This window comes from Hirundo rustica, chromosome 4 (genome assembly GCF_015227805.2).
Source record: "Hirundo rustica isolate bHirRus1 chromosome 4, bHirRus1.pri.v3, whole genome shotgun sequence".
Taxonomy (NCBI): Eukaryota; Metazoa; Chordata; class Aves; order Passeriformes; family Hirundinidae; genus Hirundo; species Hirundo rustica.
Window position 1 is genome coordinate 52,290,314 of NC_053453.1, and position 18,232 is coordinate 52,308,545.

At 51.0% G+C, this 18,232-nt stretch overlaps 2 protein-coding genes across 14 annotated transcripts in view; one reads left to right on the top strand and one right to left on the bottom strand.

The window, feature by feature from the left end:
- MRTFA (myocardin related transcription factor A) overlaps nt 1-7,087 on the top strand; it is a 104,428-nt gene extending 97,341 nt beyond the window's left edge. For all 4 annotated transcript variants that reach the window (XM_040061133.2, XM_040061135.2, XM_040061131.1 and 1 more), the window contains 4 exons: nt 353-463; nt 2,266-2,442; nt 2,830-2,890; nt 3,324-7,087. In XM_040061133.2, the coding sequence (XP_039917067.1) occupies nt 353-463; nt 2,266-2,442; nt 2,830-2,890; nt 3,324-3,823 (849 nt within the window). In that variant the 3' untranslated portion in view covers nt 3,824-7,087. The remainder of the gene's footprint in view (nt 1-352; nt 464-2,265; nt 2,443-2,829; nt 2,891-3,323) is intronic.
- An 832-nt stretch (nt 7,088-7,919) lies between these two features.
- SGSM3 (small G protein signaling modulator 3) overlaps nt 7,920-18,232 on the bottom strand; it is a 33,116-nt gene continuing 22,803 nt past the window's right edge. For all 10 annotated transcript variants that reach the window (XM_040061139.2, XM_040061136.1, XM_040061140.2 and 7 more), the window contains 11 exons: nt 16,396-16,523; nt 15,936-16,091; nt 15,341-15,395; nt 14,876-14,925; nt 13,024-13,176; nt 12,856-12,926; nt 12,495-12,543; nt 12,193-12,278; nt 11,714-11,836; nt 9,514-9,574; nt 7,920-9,107 (listed from right to left, as the gene is read on the bottom strand). In XM_040061139.2, coding sequence (XP_039917073.1) covers nt 9,024-9,107; nt 9,514-9,574; nt 11,714-11,836; nt 12,193-12,278; nt 12,495-12,543; nt 12,856-12,926; nt 13,024-13,176; nt 14,876-14,925; nt 15,341-15,395; nt 15,936-16,091; nt 16,396-16,523 — 1,016 coding nt within the window. In that variant the 3' untranslated portion in view covers nt 7,920-9,023. The remainder of the gene's footprint in view (nt 9,108-9,513; nt 9,575-11,713; nt 11,837-12,192; nt 12,279-12,494; nt 12,544-12,855; nt 12,927-13,023; nt 13,177-14,875; nt 14,926-15,340; nt 15,396-15,935; nt 16,092-16,395; nt 16,524-18,232) is intronic.

An 18,232-nucleotide genomic window follows, 5' to 3' on the forward strand; every position in this document is an offset into this window, starting at 1 on the left:
GTGAGATGGCAGCAGCTGTCTAAACATCAGCATCCAGTGTCAACCTTGAAACCCCCGAGTATCTCACCTGAACTCCATTGCTGCTCCACAAGAGCAGAGCTCCTGTGTCAGATCTGGCAGTCCTGGAGGTGTGTCATGGGTAGCCCAGGGATTTAGCCTGGTACTACCTCCTCTCTTAGGACTCTCAGTCACATCCAATCTGATTGCTCTGCTCAGGAAAAGAGAAGGATTGAATTTCATAGAGAGTAAAGAGTGGGGAAAAAACTAACTTAAAAATGCTGTAAGTAACCTAAGCCCTGTGTTCATGTCATGTTTGGGGAATAATCTGTTATGGATATCCTTTTCTTTCCAGAGCGTACAATCATCACCCGCTAAAACTTCCAGCCAATTGCCGTGTCAGGTACCTGCAGATACCCCTCAGCAGCCCACGCAGCAGCAGCCCAGAGAACCAAACCAATCTAAGGTAGCTCACTGCCTGCTCACTTTTCTCCTTTGGTTTTGTTTGCCTGCTGCCAGGGTTTGTACCCACAGGCAGTGGGTGCAAACATGCTACCTGTCAGTGGGTGTTGTCTGTGGATTGCAAACAAGGGGCCGGAGTGGGCAGCCTTCATTCACAGGGCTGTGCCAGATCCTTGAAGGGGTGCTGCTGAACAGAAGAGGTGGCTGCTGCATAGAGAGAGGGTGGTGTGGGTGGTGTGGCTGCTGCTGAAGGGGCATGTGAGCTCAGAGGGGTAAAAGGGCTGTTACTTTTTAATCTCTGGTACTGCTGAGCGTGTTGTCATTTCCATTCCCCTGCTCTGAGCATGCCAGTTAATCACCGCTTTGTGAAGTGCTATACTGCTTCAGGAAAGAGAACACCTCTGCCTTTAACCCTCTCCAGGTGCTGGCTGTAAAGAGGCTCTGCTGTACAGCTCCTCCCTTTCTAGTCTTCTTAGCTGTCTCTAACTGGTAATTAAGATTAGATACAGATAGTTTATGAAAAGTTTTTAGAGCTTGGAGGATCACTTTTGAGTCAGTTCCTGTAAAGGGTATGAAGACAGAAGTAATTTCTAGTATCTTTAGAGTGAGACATCTACTTTGCAAAGAGTCAGTGCCTTGGTTTGCTTTGAAACCTTGGAGAAAGTACAAAAGGTAAATGAGGGCACCTTTTTCATCGGAGTTTCTTAGCCTTTTTGCTTCAGAGGCATCTGTACTGACTCTTCCAATCCTTTTGCCTTCCTGTGGGGTCAGAAGTCAGGTCTGCAGGTGGTCACAGGGCAGCTGGCATATACCATGTTGTCTTTCTCAGAACCTCCAAACCTGCAGCCTTTCTTCCCTAATGGTTTCCATAAGCGGTTCCTGAAAATTGGTGCTTCTGCCAAAACAAGCCCACCCAGTGTGTCAGAAAAGGTACCCTCCCTCACGTCCCGGTGGCCTTTGCAACAGCCATGGTTTCCAGACCTTCTCAGGAAGAGTGGGCCCCAGCAGAGCTGGTCTGGGGTTGCTCCTCTATCTGTGGGCACAGAACAGATGAGCAGCTTTCCAGGGAAAACAAGATGGGCAAGGGCATCAATATGTACACATGTTGGAAGTGGCAGTCAGCTAGCTGCTGCCCAGGGTTTGCTGCTCCAAGGGAGCAAGTTTCCATGTGGGTCATAGGTAGCTGCTGTAAAGGAAAAGGCCTGATCCTCATTTCAGCTGTTCTTATGGGCAGTTATGTGCTGATTCATCTGGTAAAACTGAGTCATGAGCACCACTTCCTGCAACACTTGGGATTTCCTTTGGAGCTCTGGTGCTCTCCACCCACCATCAGGCTGTTAAACTTGCTGCTAAGTGAGGCTAGCTTGTGACCACAAAGCAGGCACTGCAGAGGGAGGCAGGTAAAAGGCCCTGCATATATTGCACAGAGTAGGCTGAACACACGAGGGAAGTGCCCTTTCTCTCCAAAGTACTGCAGGAATCCACCGCTTGGACGTATGGGGCTTTACCCATCCAGGAGAAGTGAGGAGGTGGTTTGTGGTGTGTCTACTTTAGCACTGGAAAAATCAGCTAAAGATTTCCAGCTGTGAGTTGAGTTGGAGGGGAAATTTGTCTTCTTTCCCTGCATCCAGGGCATAGTGCACGGGCCAGGGAAGGAGGCAGGCTGCTATGGGCAGATCGGTGCAGAGCGCTGTGCAGTGCTCACAGGGAGAGGTGGTGGTCTCTCAAAGCAGCTGTGAGACAAGTGTTGATGTAGACTTTTCCTTTATTTGCATTCATTCCCTCTTCTGCCTTCATTTTAAACAGTCCTCATCGAAGCCTTGCTCTCCTGCTGCCCCTTCCCCCTCCCAGATGGACCTAGAGCAGCAGCAGCACACGCCGCTTTTTGGAACCCCTTCACCTCCCCTTCCGGCTCCCTCAGTGCAAATGAAAGAGCCACCACCAGGCTATGAAGAGGCCGTGAAGCAACAGCCAAAGGCCCAGGTGAGAGCAGTTATTCTGCCTGGTTTCCTTGGAGAGCAGACAAAAAGTTGCCATTGTACATCTACTTAGTTTATTGACGTGGGCCAGTGATAGGGAATGGAGACACAACTGCACCTTCTTTGTTGAACTTCCTCTGGAGGGTTTGGGCTGGACCCCTAATCACAAGTAAAACATCCCAAGCCACTCTACCACTGCTGACCATACTTTCCCAGCCAGTAACAGCTTGGGTTACAGAGGACTCTAGTGCCATGTCATGCTGTGCTCATTCTTGCTAGAAAACAGCCCCCGTCCCTGGGGCAAGGGGGGAGAGCCAGCAGCCAAAGGTGTTGCTGGAGGTGGAAGTTCCCCAGGTAAATAGGAAGCTAATCCTGCACTTGCACTTCCCAGGAGAACGGCTGTTCCAGCCAGCAGATGGATGACCTGTTTGATATCCTCATTGAAAGTGGAGGTAAGGAGACAAAGCCGGCATTTCCCATAGTCCCTGGGTCTGAGTCTGGGGATTGTAGAGCACTGAGGGGAGAGTCTGTTATGGCCCCACTCTTATCTCTGGTGTCCCTTCCAGTGCCTTTAGCACTGGCAGTAGTCATTAAGGCACTGAGGAAGATGTCAGTCAGGCCTTAATATGATTCTGGGATTCCTGATGGCTCTGCTGCATCAGATTCGGGCACATCACTTGTGAGATACTGGACAGAGATGGAAGTTTGTGGAGGTGGGCGGAAAACTCCCCATAGCAAGGCAAACACAGGCACGGGATATTTCCTCATCTCAGCTGGTGGTCAGTGATGGCTGAGTCTGGGGGGTGTCTGTGGCCCTGGAGGGTGCAAGGGCTCCTGGTGTTCAGCCAGACTTTTCCTTACCTGGCCTATTTGTTCCCTGTACAGAGATTTCTGCTGACTTCAAGGATCAGTCGTCCCCAGCTGGGAAAGAACCCCCTGTGGTCCCGGCCTGTTCTCCACCACCCAGCGGCCAGCACTCCTCCGAGCTGGCGGTGCTGGTGTCCTTGGGACAGCCGGTGCCCGTGGGCCGGCTGGAGGACTTCCTGGAGAGCAGCACTGGCCTCCCGCTGCTGACAGCAGGCCACGATGGGCCGGAGCCCCTGTCCCTCATTGATGACCTCCACAGTGAGATGCTGAGCAGCTCGGCCATCCTGGACCACCCGCCTTCACCTATGGACACCTCGGAATTGCACTTTGCTCATGAGCCGTCTGGGGGCGTAGCCCTGGATCTGGCTGAGGCTAACTTGGACAGCATGGACTGGCTGGAGCTGCCAGGGGGTTCTGTCATGAGCCTGGCTCCCCTGAGCACCGTGGCTCCCAGCCTCTTTTCCACAGACTTTCTTGATGGACATGATCTGCAGCTGCACTGGGATTCTTGCTTGTAATTCTGTGAGCAGAGACTGAAGGGAATGGAAGTAGGAGGGCACAGGCATGGAGAGGGAAGAGGCCAGTCAACCAAAAAAAAAAGAAAAAAGGAAGAGCTCCTAGTATTTGTACTCCTCCCCTAACAGTATTCTTCCTGCATGAAGCCAGCAGTGGGCCAGGCCAGGGCAGAGAGAATGGCTGCTGCGGGGGAAACAAGAGGCAGGAGGAGCTGTGAGGCTGGTGGCCTCCTGCCCGCTCCACACAGCCTGGCCCAGCCAGGGTGAGAGCAGAGCCAGCAGCCTCGGTTCCTCCAGGCAGGAGCAAGGGCAGCACATTGTTCCCTCGTGGAATAGAGCATGACTGGGCCTGAGCTGTTTCCAGAAGCAGCACTGCGCCTTCCTGGGATTGGCAGATAAAGGGGGTTGTGCTGCCCCAGCACGGTTGGTCTTAACAGCTGTGGAAGGAGGGTCTACCTCTGGAGCAGGATACAAAGGCAGGAGCGCTGCCCACTGCACCACCTGCCATCTGTCATGGGAGGGTCTGATCTGCCACAGGGCACCTTCTCTAAATGTAGCCAGAAGGAACCAGGCCTCGCCACCAACCAAATCAATGTTTGGTCTCCCAAACATTACTGAGCTTGGCAGAGGCCTGCTGGCCTGCCTGCTTGCTTCACTCACTTTGGGCTGCAAAACAGTTTTCTAAGGTGCTAAAATCAGGTCCTTGCATGTTAAAAGTGCTGTCAGGCACAGCCCATTGCCCCCAGCTCCCACGGCACTCATTACATCCCCAGGTGAGCAGGGCAGTCAACCTGGGCAGGGATATGAAAGTGCCTGTGTGTCCTGGGGAGTGGGCGAGGGGCACAGCTGGCATCAGTAACATATCACTGGGGGCCATGTGCAATCTGTCTCCTGCCTTCGCTGTGTTGGTGCCTCACTGTAGCACACGCCTCAGTGGAAAGCAGCAGCTGGGGACGGATGTTGGACCCTGTAGATGAGGAAGAGGGACTGCAAGAGTGGTGTTGTGTGGCACAGCACAGGTCCTGGCTCAGTGACTGTGAGGGCTTCTTTCTGGGGAGGAGCCTGCAAGTAAGTATTGGGCAGCTGACATCTGCTCTTGCCTCCCTCCAGTCCCACAGAGTAAAAGGCAAAAGGCAATGGCTGCTTACTTTGAGCTGGTGCCCTGTGTCCTTGTAGGGTCCCAGGCTGGTGCCTTGGGGGAACTGCAGACTGAGGAGCGGGTGGACAATCCCCCAGGACCTCAGAGCCATGACGATGCTATTCCTTGGACAAGGCTCTGCGGTGGAACACCATACCTGTGGCTCACTCTTGTGCTGTTACTCCTGTTACTTTAGAATTCCTGTGTCAGTAGTAACACAGCCGTGCTGAGCAGGTGGGACATGGCTTACGTGGGTGTGGCTGCCTCTCCACAAGGCTGTCCCTGCTTTGGCCCTGAGCTGGATCCACGCTGCTTGTGCTGACTGAGGGGGGAGAAGCTGTGACTTCTGAAGTCATGTAGGTCTTGACCTGCTCAGGCACAGAAAGGATCAACTGCCATCCTTCTCAATATCTCCTTGAGGATGCTGTCCCCACCTTTCCCCTATGCTGGGCCCCAGAGCTTCCTGCTGGGGAGGGGTAGCTGTGTGCCACATGCTGCTTTCCTGCAACTTTAGTACCTGGTCCTTGTCCCAGGGAGAAGCTGTGGTGAAGCAGGTGAATGCCAACCCTGCACAATGTGCTCTCTCCCAGCTACTGAACTGGCAGCTGGATGGTATCATGCCTGTTTGCAGCTGAGAGATACTCCTGCTTTCTTGAGCCCTTTGCATGGGGAGCCACTTTCTTAATCATTTACAGGAGGAGCCTGCTGGCAGCTTCCTTTCTGTCCCCTCCTCTCTCCTCTGGCCCTGAGCTATAAGCAAGTTATCTCTTATCTGCCTCTCTCAGTGTCCAGGTTAGGGAGGACACCACACCCCTCACCCTTTCCCCACAGGTTTTCTATTCCTCAAGCTGTAGTCTGACATCGTAAAAATCAGAATAGAAGAGACTGGTGGGCATCCCTTTTACCCTTCTGATCCCTCCCTGAATTCTTTCCTGGTGCAGCGCAGGTGCTCACTGGGAGCAGTGAGTCCTTAGCAATCACCTTACAGAGCTTTCACCAGCCCTGCCAGGGCAGCTGCCTAGCTGTGGGGGCAGGAGGCAAGTAGTTTCTAAGGTGGAGAGTATGGGGGGAGTGGGAAGATCTCCAAAATGCTAAGGGGAAAATGTGAGGCTGCCTGTTTGTCAGACTCAAGCAAAATCAGGTTCTTTTAGCCCATAGTTGCAGTAGCCCTCACAAAAAAACCCAGCTGTGTGATTTCTTTTGTACAAACAATTACAAATCTTCAGCCATTAAATAAAGAAGGAAATTATTAGAAAGTGCAATAAACTCCTAGAAGAAGGTGGGAGCACTCCAGCTGCAGTCCTGGCCTGACCCAGCCCTGCTTCCTTGCCCTGGGCCAGGTACTCCAGTCATTGGCAGAGAGATGCCAATACCCGATACCGGTGTAGCCCTTCCCAGAGGTTGCTGGTGGAAGGCTGAGCTCACAGCTGCTCCTTTTCACCTTCACCCATCCACTGCCAGGTATGAAACTGTAGGAATCTAGCGACCCTGACTTTGCCTAACATACTTGCATTGGCAGAAGAGCTTCAAGGAGCCCAGAGGATACACAACCAAAAGCCTCATGTTGTGAGGAGCCTGGCTGACCTGTGGGAGCCCCTCCACACAAGGGGCTTCTGCCAGGAGAGTAAGCGATAACCCTGTGCCTGTGGGCAGAGGGAAAGATGGTGTCTCAGCCCCAGAAATGTTAGAAAGTCTCTTCCCCAATCAGTGCCCAGAGCGGGCTTGCCCAGTTCTCTGCTTTCTTACTATTATTTCTTTGAATAATAGTTCAATAGTTCTTTGTTGGAAGAGGTATTCTCCCGGACATACATTTTTGCACCCATTGGGAAAAATGAAGTCTGATGTTCTGCCTCTACCTTGAATGTAATCCTGAATCTTTCTGCTGTAACCACTACTTGTTTGTAATGTGTATTTGACTAGCACGCACTCTCCCTTCCACCATGCAGCCAATGACGAGGGGTGATCAGCACCATCAGTCGGATGGTGTTGGGGCATCAGATCCAGAGCGAGTATTCAACTGGAAAAGGATAAAAGTGACAAGTTAATGGGGGAGAGAATGGATCTTTAAATTGAATTATTTTTTCAGTTACAAATATTTGAAAAAAAAATCCATTTTATTAAAAAAATTCAAACCAGACACTTTCTCAAAAACTTCTCTGCTATGCTGGTGGGAGGGCTTGGGGCCATTCTGCCTTTTCCAGCTAAGGGTGGGTGTTCCCTCTGCATCTTTCTCAAACCTGAAAAAAACAGCTTGAGTGATGGTGGCTCACCCTTCTCAGCTGCAGGGAGATTCCCTCAGTGTATGGAAATTACCTACCCTGCAACCAGAGCCAGGTTTTACCAGGGGCAGCTATTAAGAATCTCCCCCAGCCCAGCAGGCTTGTCTGGACTGCAGGTGGTGGTGAGGTGACACTGCCCTTTCCATAGCCCCATTCCAAAGGAATTGCCGTCACTGAAAACACTCTTTCAAATCAGAACATATGCTGCAACTTCCACCCTCACACGAGCTTGGACTTCTAAACACAGTTCTCCCAAGGGCCTGTGCCCTGTTGCTGGCCCACTCTGCAGCACAGCCTACACCTGCTTTTTCCAGAGACACTTCTTGTACAGACAATACTGCTGTCCCCACCACCCAGCCCCACTTTCTGGTAGCCCCTCTGTCTTTCCTAAGGGTCCTCCCCCTCCCATGTCCCTACAACCTGTCGTTTTCAGTATTTCTGGCTTTCCTGGGGCTCTGCTGTGGACCTGTTCTTAGGGCTGGTGGCACAGAGGCGAGGTAGGGCTACCACTGCTGGCAGCACAACTGGCTGTGCCCAGGCTGCTGCCTGACCTTGTGGGCTGCTCCAACTCAAGGAGCTGCCTTAGTGCCAGCACAGAAATGGGATTGCCATTGTCAAATGGCTGAAAGAAAAACTTAAACCGAGTCCTGGCCCTGTCAAAAAGTAAGACAAAGCCCAGCACTCTTCCAAGATGCAGTTTTTATTTAAAAACCCACCAAATAAAGGAAAGTAAGAATCTATGTTATCCCATCAGTAGTTTGTGCTCACAGGCAAGCACTTTCAGTAGAAAGTCACAGACTCCGTATCCAGAGCCACCAGCACAAAGCAGCAATTCTCCACTCCTGACCCGTGTCTCAGTTGCCATTACAGGGCAAGGAGGACAAGTTAGTCTCCTTGAGCCAGGCTCCAACCCAAACCTTGTCCTGAGCTACAATAATGCCAAAATATACACGTTCCTGGAGTAAATTTACAGCTTTTTGGTTAACAGTAAAAATCATCTAGAGACTAAAATGACAGCATAAACCACTCTTGTTTAGGGGAGAGGTGGTTTTTGTCTGCTCCCAGAGGAGACAAGGACCATCCCCTAAAGCTATTACAGTGATAACAGGCTGGTAAATTTGGGCAACTCTTGTCAACACCCCACAGCAGTGCCAGGGAGGTGGGATGAAACTGATGCCAGTTCCCCCTTCTCAGCTCCAGGTCCAAGGAACTTGTCCATGTGTCCCCCAGCAGAGGAGAGCCCTTGGCATAGGGCATAGGGAGGGGATGTGCTCTCCCTGCTCCTGTACAGCAGTGAGTTTTCTCACCAGCCCAATTCCACATGCAGCTGCAGTGCCACCTGTCAATGGCACCAGCTCTCAAGGATCAAAGCCACCTCACAAGGGCCATCTCTTCCCCGCAGCTCCAGCCATGGACACGATCACACCCCCTGCCAGCCCACGGGGCAGTGCACAATGGCTCCAGCCAGGCTGCTCCTCTGGGCACTGGTGGGGAGACAGGGCTCAGAAGATGGTGGTGGCAGAGATGTGGAAATCTGGGAGGGGGCACTTGCTTTTTGTAGCCAGAACATATTTGTCCCTTTGCAGCATCACTGTCAACCATCAGCCCCCTCGGGTCTGCAGCTCAGCCTCTCAGCACTGCTCCATCTGTCCCAGGTGGTCTGGCAGCCCCCAGGCAGGGATTTTGTAACAGATACAAGTGGGTGGGGAAGGGCAGGGGATGAGACATGAGGGAGTGGAGGAGAGGAGTATGTGCCATCAAGAAGGTCCCCAGGATGGGGTGGGGGTCACCCGTCTATGTCCCAGCTGAAGAGATGGTGCTTCACGAGCATGTCCTGCACCCCCTCTTTCAGTGGCTTCTTCTCCTTCTCCTGCAGGATGACACAGAGACCTGGGTCAGTGCACCACACACAGAAAAGGGGAGGTTTTGTCTGCGGGCGGAGACTGAGCATGCCGAGGCCTCTAGCACCCAGACAGCACCTTCCTGCACTTCCCACCTTTGCACAGCTGGCACAGGGAGAGGCCCTTTGGTTTGGAGAGCACCGGGGAAAGGGAGCCTGTCACTTTCCTCTGCCCCAGCTGGGCAGAGCAGGCAGCCCCCCCTGGCAGCACTGCCACATTGCTGCTGCTGCCCAGACAGGGAAAGCAGCCCCATCCACAGCCTCTGGAGCTAGCTCCAGAGGCAGCAGAGGATGGGCTGAAGCACAAAGCTGGGAGAGGGAGGCAGTAAGTGAAGCCCTTGGCTGAGTGAGAGAATGAGAGGTGCCACCTACTCACCTCCCTCTTTATTGGCAGCTCCCAGTCCTGAGAGAGGCTAAAAGCAAATTTGCTGAGGACTCTGCAACAAAACCAGAAGAGAAACGATGTTAAAACAGATCCCCCAGATCACACTTCTAGCCTTTGGCCACAGTTGCTGCCCCAGCCCAGGAACACAAATATACTGTCTCCTCTGTTGGAGTCCAGGGCATCCCTTTGGTCACCTTGGAAGGTCAGAGACCTGGGCAGAGAAGTCTGAGACCTGGACAGGAGGGTCTGGAACCTGGACAGGGGGTCTGAGACCCTGGCACAGAGCCCAGGAATACACCGGCTTTGATTTCAGTCCATGGGAAAGGTTTCCAGCACTGAGAGATGAATTACAGGCCACAAGAGTGTGAAAGGTGGTAGTTTAGCTTATCACAGGGTGAACAATCGTAGTTTTGGGTTCTTTAGTATGGAAGTGGATGGGATCAAGATGGAGGACTTGGGGTGTTGTCTCTTGCGTCTTCTTTCTTCTTCCTTCACTCCATTTTCTGCAGTGATGGTGGCACAAAGTAATTTCAGGAGATTGGGTCAGAGTAGAGATGACCTGTTTAGTATAGGTAGTAGGTATTGGCAAGTAACTATAAATAAAGAACACGTAACAATTAGTATAATTGTTAGTATAAGAGGCAGAGACCTCCCAGTGGCGGGGGAGTCATCAGATGCCCGAGCAGCTGCACAGATCTTAGCTGGGCATAGAAAGCATTGTAAGATAAGATATAATAAACAAAGTGTGCAACCTTGAGAAATCAGAACCTGAAGACTCTGTTTCTTTCTTGCATTTGGCTCAGGGCTTTTCAGAAGGCAAAGGACTTTAAAACCACCTGAATCACGGGAGAAACACCAGAGACTCCCCAGCTTATCCTGGCATGACACTAAGTTTACAAGGATGAAATTCCTTGTTTGATGGTGTTGAAAAGACAGCGACAGTCACTCATTCCCTTTTTCCCCCTCCTCTCTGGGCTTCACATCCTCCCAGGCCCAGGCTGGAAGAAGGAGCTTGAAGATGTGACTCAAGTGCAGCCCCTACAGAGCTTGGTGCAGCAGCACAGGGAGGCACGGGCAGCCCCCGGCTCTGGGGGACTGCAGACACGCCTGGCTGAGGGCTGCACGCAGCTGGCAATGGCAGATTGCAGGTTCCCCTCCAGAAAGCAGACCCCTTCCTGTAGCACCTCAGAGTTCTGCAGCCCCCTCCCTCTCCCTGGAGCAAGAGAAGTGTCCTGCAGCAGAAATGCTCTAGGAGGTTGGCATGGGGAGCTCCCTTGCTGGCTGGGAGAAGTAGGATGGAAGACATGAACCAGTCCCACTCAGTCCTCCGGCTGTGCCCAGATGGCACTGTCCTCATGCTGTGAGAGAGCAGCTGTGGGACACAGCAGCCCAGAGGTGGCAGAAACCCCCTCCCAATTCAGCAGCAGGCTGAGAACATGACACCCTGAAGTGTGCGCACACAGGCCTGCTCTGGCTACAGATGCTTCCAGTGGAGCCCAAGGCAACTGGATGGTGAACACAAGAAGCCAGCTCCCACTGAACGGCAGCAGCAACCAGGCTGGAGCAGTGGTGATGGCAGGGGATTTGCCCTCCAGCTCCCTGGAACTTCACCTGGCATTGCAGAGTGCAGGGAGGGCCAGGAGTATGGATGCCCGGAGCCGCAGGGAGGGATGCCCTGGGCTACAAGTGACTGCCTTGTGAGAGCTTAGGCACTAAAGCTGCTTTCAGCCCCTGACACCGCTCACTCACCTAACCAGGGAGTCAGTGGCTGACCGACTCCTTCCCAACCAATGACTGCCCAACTGTCTCCCTAGCACATTCCCTGCTCCCCGCTTGGACGTGGAGTGGCTGGCAAAGGAGCGGTGGAGGTTGACAGTGCAGACTCCATCAGAGTCTCTGTACAGCAGGACGTTGCTGGCAGGCAAAGGCTGCCTGCTAGTCACAACAGGTCTCCAGGAGCCAAACTCTGCTCTTGGATCAGGCAGGCACAGTGCCTCACAATAAACTGTCCAGAGATTCGTTTCTGCCTCAGCACACAGCAGGAAATCTCTGCGGCTGGGATGTCTGGGCAGCTCACGCTGCAACTCACTGGAGAGGGCCCAAAGCCAGCCATAGCGAGGGCCACCTCCTGCAGAGGAGGAGGAAATCTATTCCAGACACTGGCATGGGCACATGCCATGGGGACACTCACCTCAGCTCACATTTGATCTGCACCCAGCCGGGACTGCGCAGGAATGACCAGGGATGGAACCACTTCTCTACAGTCTGCAGGCTTGAGCACAGCACCTCCAGCCACAAATGCAGCACCTGCTCGCTGCAACAATGGGATAGAGGCCTGTTAGTCAGCTGCAGCCAGGGAAAGAAACCCCATCCCTCTGGGACAGTCTATTTTCAGCCCAAGTTTTGACCCCCACTCAACAGTCCTGTCCCCATTGGGAAGAGGATAACCCAGTAAACTTGTGTGAGCCACTCCATACAATAGGAGCTCCTGCTTCCAGCTAGAAATTAAGCCAGCACAATGCACAAGGAACAAATGTCATCCAGTGGCTGCAGTGAGGGGGGGAGGAAAACAACGCTGTGGCCTAAGATTGAAACTTCTGTTGCCCTTAAGCCCACTCTGTCTCTCCCCAAGCTCTTTGCACCCAAAATGCTGAGGGTACCAGGACTCACTTGAGTCCAACACAGATGAGAGAACGAAGCTTCACATCCATCTGTGCATGTGCAGCATCGTGTGTCATGTTCACAGCCTGAACCGCCTGCAGGGAGGGAAGATGTGGTTACTGCTGGGTAGCCACTTCAGCAACCCAGCCAAATGCTGCCCTCCCTGGAGCTCCCACCCTCACTAGTGCCCCCTGCTAGCACCAGATGGTCTAAGGGAAGGTCTGAGACACTCTTGAGAATCTCCCTCCAACAATCTCCACAGGTCCACAAAGTAGGAGCTGGGCTCTGGCTGGGCTTGGGACAGCACTCACCCGGTAAAGCAGCTCCTCTGGAGTGAGAACTTTGCCATCTTCATCAAGCCTGTAAAGATCACAGCAGAGACCCAGCTACCTCCAGACACCCCGGGCACATGCAGGCCTTTCCTTCTTCATACCCCAACAGCTCTTGTGCTACTGCTGAGCTCAGAGGTAACCCCACAGCCATGAGAGAGCCAGATACAGACCCAGAAACACAGGAGCCAGGAGAGGAAACAAGATCCACTGCCAGCCCCAGGTCAGCACAGACACAGCAGCCTGCTGACACCACACCCACAGGAGGATGGGGCAGACCATGAGCCTTGCCAAGGCGCAGAGCAGCATCAGTTTGATGAGCACGGAGGAGCAGGGTACGTACCTGTAAGTCTTGCAGAGCACGAGGCGAGAATACACAGAGTCAAAGTCCCTTTCCACTTCCCGGCTTGCAGCCTGGAGGAGCAGAGGGACACTCAGCACATCGTCCCTACAGCCCATCACCTCAGCCATCTGGAAACACTGCCCCATGAAAGGAAATGGGACATCTCACCTCTTCAATGAACAGCCAAGGGTGGCAGGCCCCCCCCAGTAGAGATGGCTTCTTCAATCCATGTTCAAATATGGACTTCAAGGCTGGACAGAGCGTTCCTCGCACCAAGTCTGTCACCCCCTCTGTGACAGAGTCATCTCCAGCAATGGAGTACTGAGGAACAGGAAAAGCCAGCTCTCAAGGGGCAGAGCATGGAGGTGGTCCACTCACCTACATCTCTGCACAGATCAGTTCCACTCCCAGGTGCCTGCCAGAACCCCTTCCCCCCCTCCACCTGTCATGCTCCTGCATAAGGCCCCGTGTTCTGTGCTACTGCAGGGGATCTCCTGGGACCTTTGTGTTTAGGTGGTGCCCAGGAGACTATGCAAGTGACCCCACTACTACCCCGACAGCACTCAGCATGTAGGAATGTGATGGTGTGATGCTGACAGAGCTAAGGTATGGAGAGGGACTAGCACTGAGGGTCTCTGGGATTCTGTGAGCTGCTAGAAGTCAAGACAAACAGAACCAAGCAGGAATTTCCAAATCAGGGGGTACACCACTTTGAGGTATCACGCTGACACTGTTAACGCTCGCATAAGTGGGATCTTCTCTCTTTCCACAGTTAGGAGGAGAAGATCTCAGCAGTGCAGGACATTTCTATGCACACAGGTGATCTGCATCTAAGGAGCCAGTGATGCCTTGGGAAGGCTAACCTGGAACAGAGACTGAACAGAGCTGGAGAATAAAGTAGGTATTTATTGAAAAAGGCCTTTAAAGGTACACCCTGGGCAGGACAGGAGCCTGACCAGGGCGGACCACCCAAGGTCGACCGAGAATGGTCACAAAAATGTACTACTGGTCACAAGGTCTTACACTTTTGTAAGTTTTGGTCCATTTGCATAATGGGGTTTAATTGTCCAATTTCAGCTTCAGGTTGTGAAGTCCTATCCTTCTTGTTTTCTATCTTCAGTCCACTGTTGTTTATGCTTTTGGGCCTGAAACTTGTACTCGTTGTCCTAGGTGTTCAGCAGGAAAAGGATTTGTTTTGTCTATCTACTCTGTGAAGAAAACTTACTAGCACTTAATACGAGGCTCAGAACTATACCCCTAGGCAGCACGGAATCTGAAAAACACAGAAGCTAAAGCTTAAGGCATCACCAGTCCTGAAAGGCAAGGAAGTAATATGTCAATAGTGACAACTCTCTGGGGGCTTCTCTAGGGGGTCTTGGGTCAGCCTTTGAGTTCTTCCTCACTCCCCAAATGCTGAGAAGAGAGAGAACTGGGCCTTGTCCACTCCCCCTGAAAACTGCTTAGGTCAACAGCTGCTGCTGTTTGGCTCATACACACTACCCCAATCTTAAGGACACGTAAAGTATCTAATATAGGTAAGTGTCATCCCATCACTGCCAGCTCTAAGGGGAGCTAAGACAGATTGTCCCCTTGGGCACAGCTGCTTGGGGAGAATTTACTGTCATGGTCACAAAGCATGAGCAGGATCCATAGGTACAGCCTCAAAAGAGTAAAAGAACACAGGCAGTTGGGAGCAGACAAAAACACTGCCCTGCTTCTCTCTCTGCTGCTTTCTCAGCTTTCATGTCTAGGGTCCTTGCAACCCCATGCATCCCACACAGTTGCCTTGGCAGCTCTCTGGGGCCCTCATTCTCCACTTGGTCAGCGTGAGGAACTTGAGCAAACAGGCTCAGGAAGATAAGCTGCCTGGTCACATCACAAAGCACTCAATGGCCAGAGAAAGCAAACAGACTGAAGGAGGGAAATCTATGGCTCTTTTCAACTGTGTTTTTTTCAGTTATGACACAAACCTTTCCTTTAATGTGAAGTTTTTTTTTGTAATTGTGGGGTTTTTAAGTACCTCTTTACTCCGCTCATCCAAGATCTCCACAAATTTCGCAGGAAACCAACCTACAAAGAGTGAACAAAGAGATGAGCCTGACAAAGATACTGAGAAATCCTTACACAAAGCCCAGTGGGAGCTGAGAACAAATCAGAGTTCATGGGGCCTAGGCTCAAAGAAGGAAGCAAGCAGCCTCAAAATCACACTAACTAAGGCAGCTGCACAAGAAAGCCAATTGCAGGACACTGCCCACACACAGCAGTGATGACATGCACCCAACCACCCCGTGCCAGGAAGATGGAGCCCAAACTTGCTGTTTGCAAGAAGAAGCCAGGTCACTGCTGCATGATTGCTCTCATACATTTCCTTTACCCCGGCAGATACTCTGAGTACCCGGCCTTTGCTGCCAGAGCAGCTGTTGTAGATGAATTGATGCTCTGCATCCGGCCCCACTCTCCCCAGTGCAACCCATCCTGTTCTCACCTCTCAGTCCATTCAGCTCACCCACCCAACAGTGCTCATCCTTCTGGGAAATGATCTGAAAAAGAGGGAGTGGAAAACACCAGTTGAAGAGGTTGCAGTGGCAGGAGGGGTACAGCTGCCTGGCTGTGTGTCCACAATGAGGAACTGCTTTCTTCTCAACTGCTTTGCCAATGTTCTCTTCTCACATGGCCCAGGGCCTTCGAGGGCACAAAGCTACTGCAAACATCCTCATCTCCCCAATTACAGATGGGATGCTCACAGTTAAATACAAATGGATGCTTTTACAGTCTTACCACAACTCAGTGTGCAGTGTTAAATGGGGCTTGAGTTGGACCAAACCCATCTTTTGCACAGCTGTCCAGCAGCCAGGAAAGGGCCTCTGTGGTGGAAGTGAGAATGATCCACAGGACAACACCCACAGGAACATACTGCCTCATCCCCGGGCAGTCCCTAGGAGTACCAGCTGCTTCTCTTGGGCTCCTAACTGGGCTCTGAGCTTATCTCCCCCTTTCTTTCCCTGCAGGAAAGGTAGTGCAACGTCCCAAACGAAGTGGGTCTGCTTGTCCCCCCGGTGCCTGTCCCCAGGCAGACACACCGTAATGATGTCGTTCTTGCGGAAGCCCAGCTCATCGTCATCGTGGCGCTCAAAATCCAGCAGTGCCTTGGCTCGGCGGCGCCGGTTGCGGGAACAAGCCACATAGTTCTCATGGTCCTGCTGGTGGCTCTCCATGCTGTAGTCTGGGGTCAGATCCTAGCAGGCACACACACGAGAGCACAGAGGAATCAAAGTCCACAGGAGACTCCCAGCTATCTGCCAAAGCTTGCCTGCCCCTGTTCCCAAACCTTCTCCTGCTCCTAGCCAGCAGACAATCTCTCAGCACAGCCCTCTTCCACCACAGCTGGATTAAGCAAGTCTCACCCTCCAGCCATTACAACTGTCATGTTCTGTCTCAAGCCCACACTTCAGGAGCATTTGAACAGCCCTGTCCTGTGCTGAACACTCAAAATCCATGCCTGGATCACACAGCAATGCAGATCCAGCCGTTTCCACTCACAATGACGCAGTTCTTGGGATCCACACACTGGAAGTGCTGTGCCACCTGGAGAATGGCCTCACGCAGGTCAGCCACGAGCTCTGTCTGCTTGATGTTCTTGGCTTTCAGTGCCTCCAGATCATCGTCCCCTGGTGGAGCCCGTGCAGCCAGAGGGAAGGTGAGGGAACGAAAGCAAGAAAATGGTATTTATTTTTTTGTTACCATGAGTTAACAAACCAGTAATGGTTTGTTAACTAATGGCAAAAAAATCATTACTGGTTCTGAAGAAACCAAAAAAGCCTAACATCAGCACCTACCTAAACTAAGGCAGGTACATACTGCCAATATATTCAATAATGTAAATAGCAAACACCAATTTGACTGCATCAAATTTTAAGGAGAAGATACTTCAAACTGCATATGGAACTGGAATACGTAATCTTTGATCTGTCTGGGAAAGTCAGTATACCAAGGTTTGTAGACACTTTAGAGAAGGGTCTGCAATATACAGTCAGCTCAAAGGTGGGACACAAGACTAGGGAACTTGCAATAATACCCTTCAACTGAAATTCTCTTGAAACTGAATCAGGTTTTGGTAGAATTACTTCTGGTATTTGTGTAACTCACAGGCTGAGAGTACATTCTTCCATGAGTCTTGGAAAACATCTGAAAAACCAAGATAGCCTACTTTCCTGTGCCAGTCATGAAGTCAGAGCCACGAGAGAACTCAACCTCCCTAAGAGCCAGACTTATGTTTGGGGTGTACAGAAGTGGTGATAATCCCAACGTAAAAGTTACCAAAGCATCTTTCAGCTATCACTAATCCCCTCAGGAGTTTTGACAACCTATTTCTATCACCTTATGCAGAAAGATACCTGATGGGATGGATTCTTTAGACAGTTAATGCATCTGAATGCCTTAAATACTGGGTACATGAGGTTTGGGAACATTCTGCTTCTTTTTCTAAAAAAATCATTTTTTATTAAATCCAAAGGTTACTTTCATATATTTATTTTTGCTCCCTCTGTAATACACTGAAGAGGTGGTAGCTTGATTAAAAAAAATTAACATTTAAACGAATGTATTTTTCACTGAACTCCAGTGTTTATACCAACACAGCTTTTACTCAGGAGCCAAGTAAATCATTGGCTAGCAAATTAGTACTCTGCTTATCTTCTAGCGGCATTATAGAAAACAATATGAATAAAGTGTGGCCTGAGCTACAGCTGCTGCAACAGCTATATACACATTCCACTTCTGCTAATTGAAAAGTGATTAACAGAATCTTTTAATCATGTGATCCTAATTAAAACGACCCAAGCTTTAGGAACATAAATAAAAGCACAAAATTAGATATAAAATTATTTTTGTAATTGTTTTCTATTTGCTACATTAAATTATTTGAGATACATCAGATACACAGAGATGAAGAGAAAACTGAACTTTGCTTCTGGACCAGAAAAATTGTAAGGCATAATTACTCCCAGTCCTAGCAATAAAAAAATAACAAAATCTCCTCTTCTGTATGCAGGGGTAAGTACAGAGCAGGCAAGAACTCCTTCTATTCAGAGATTCAAAGATTGCAAATAGATAGGTGAGCACATAGATGCTGGGATTCCCAGAAATTTCAGGCTACTAAAACAGAATGTAACTAGAAAAGAAACTAAACCACAACTACACTAGCTCTGTGGACTGCTCTCATTTACACAGATCATTGATTCTTTCTGTCACCTCTCAGTCCCATCTGGCCAAAATACCATGCTCTCCCTCAGATCAACCCTAGCCAAACACAAGCAGGAGATGTGGAAATCAAGTTCCATAGTCTCTCACCTTAGAGTGGATATGGTACAGAGGAAAG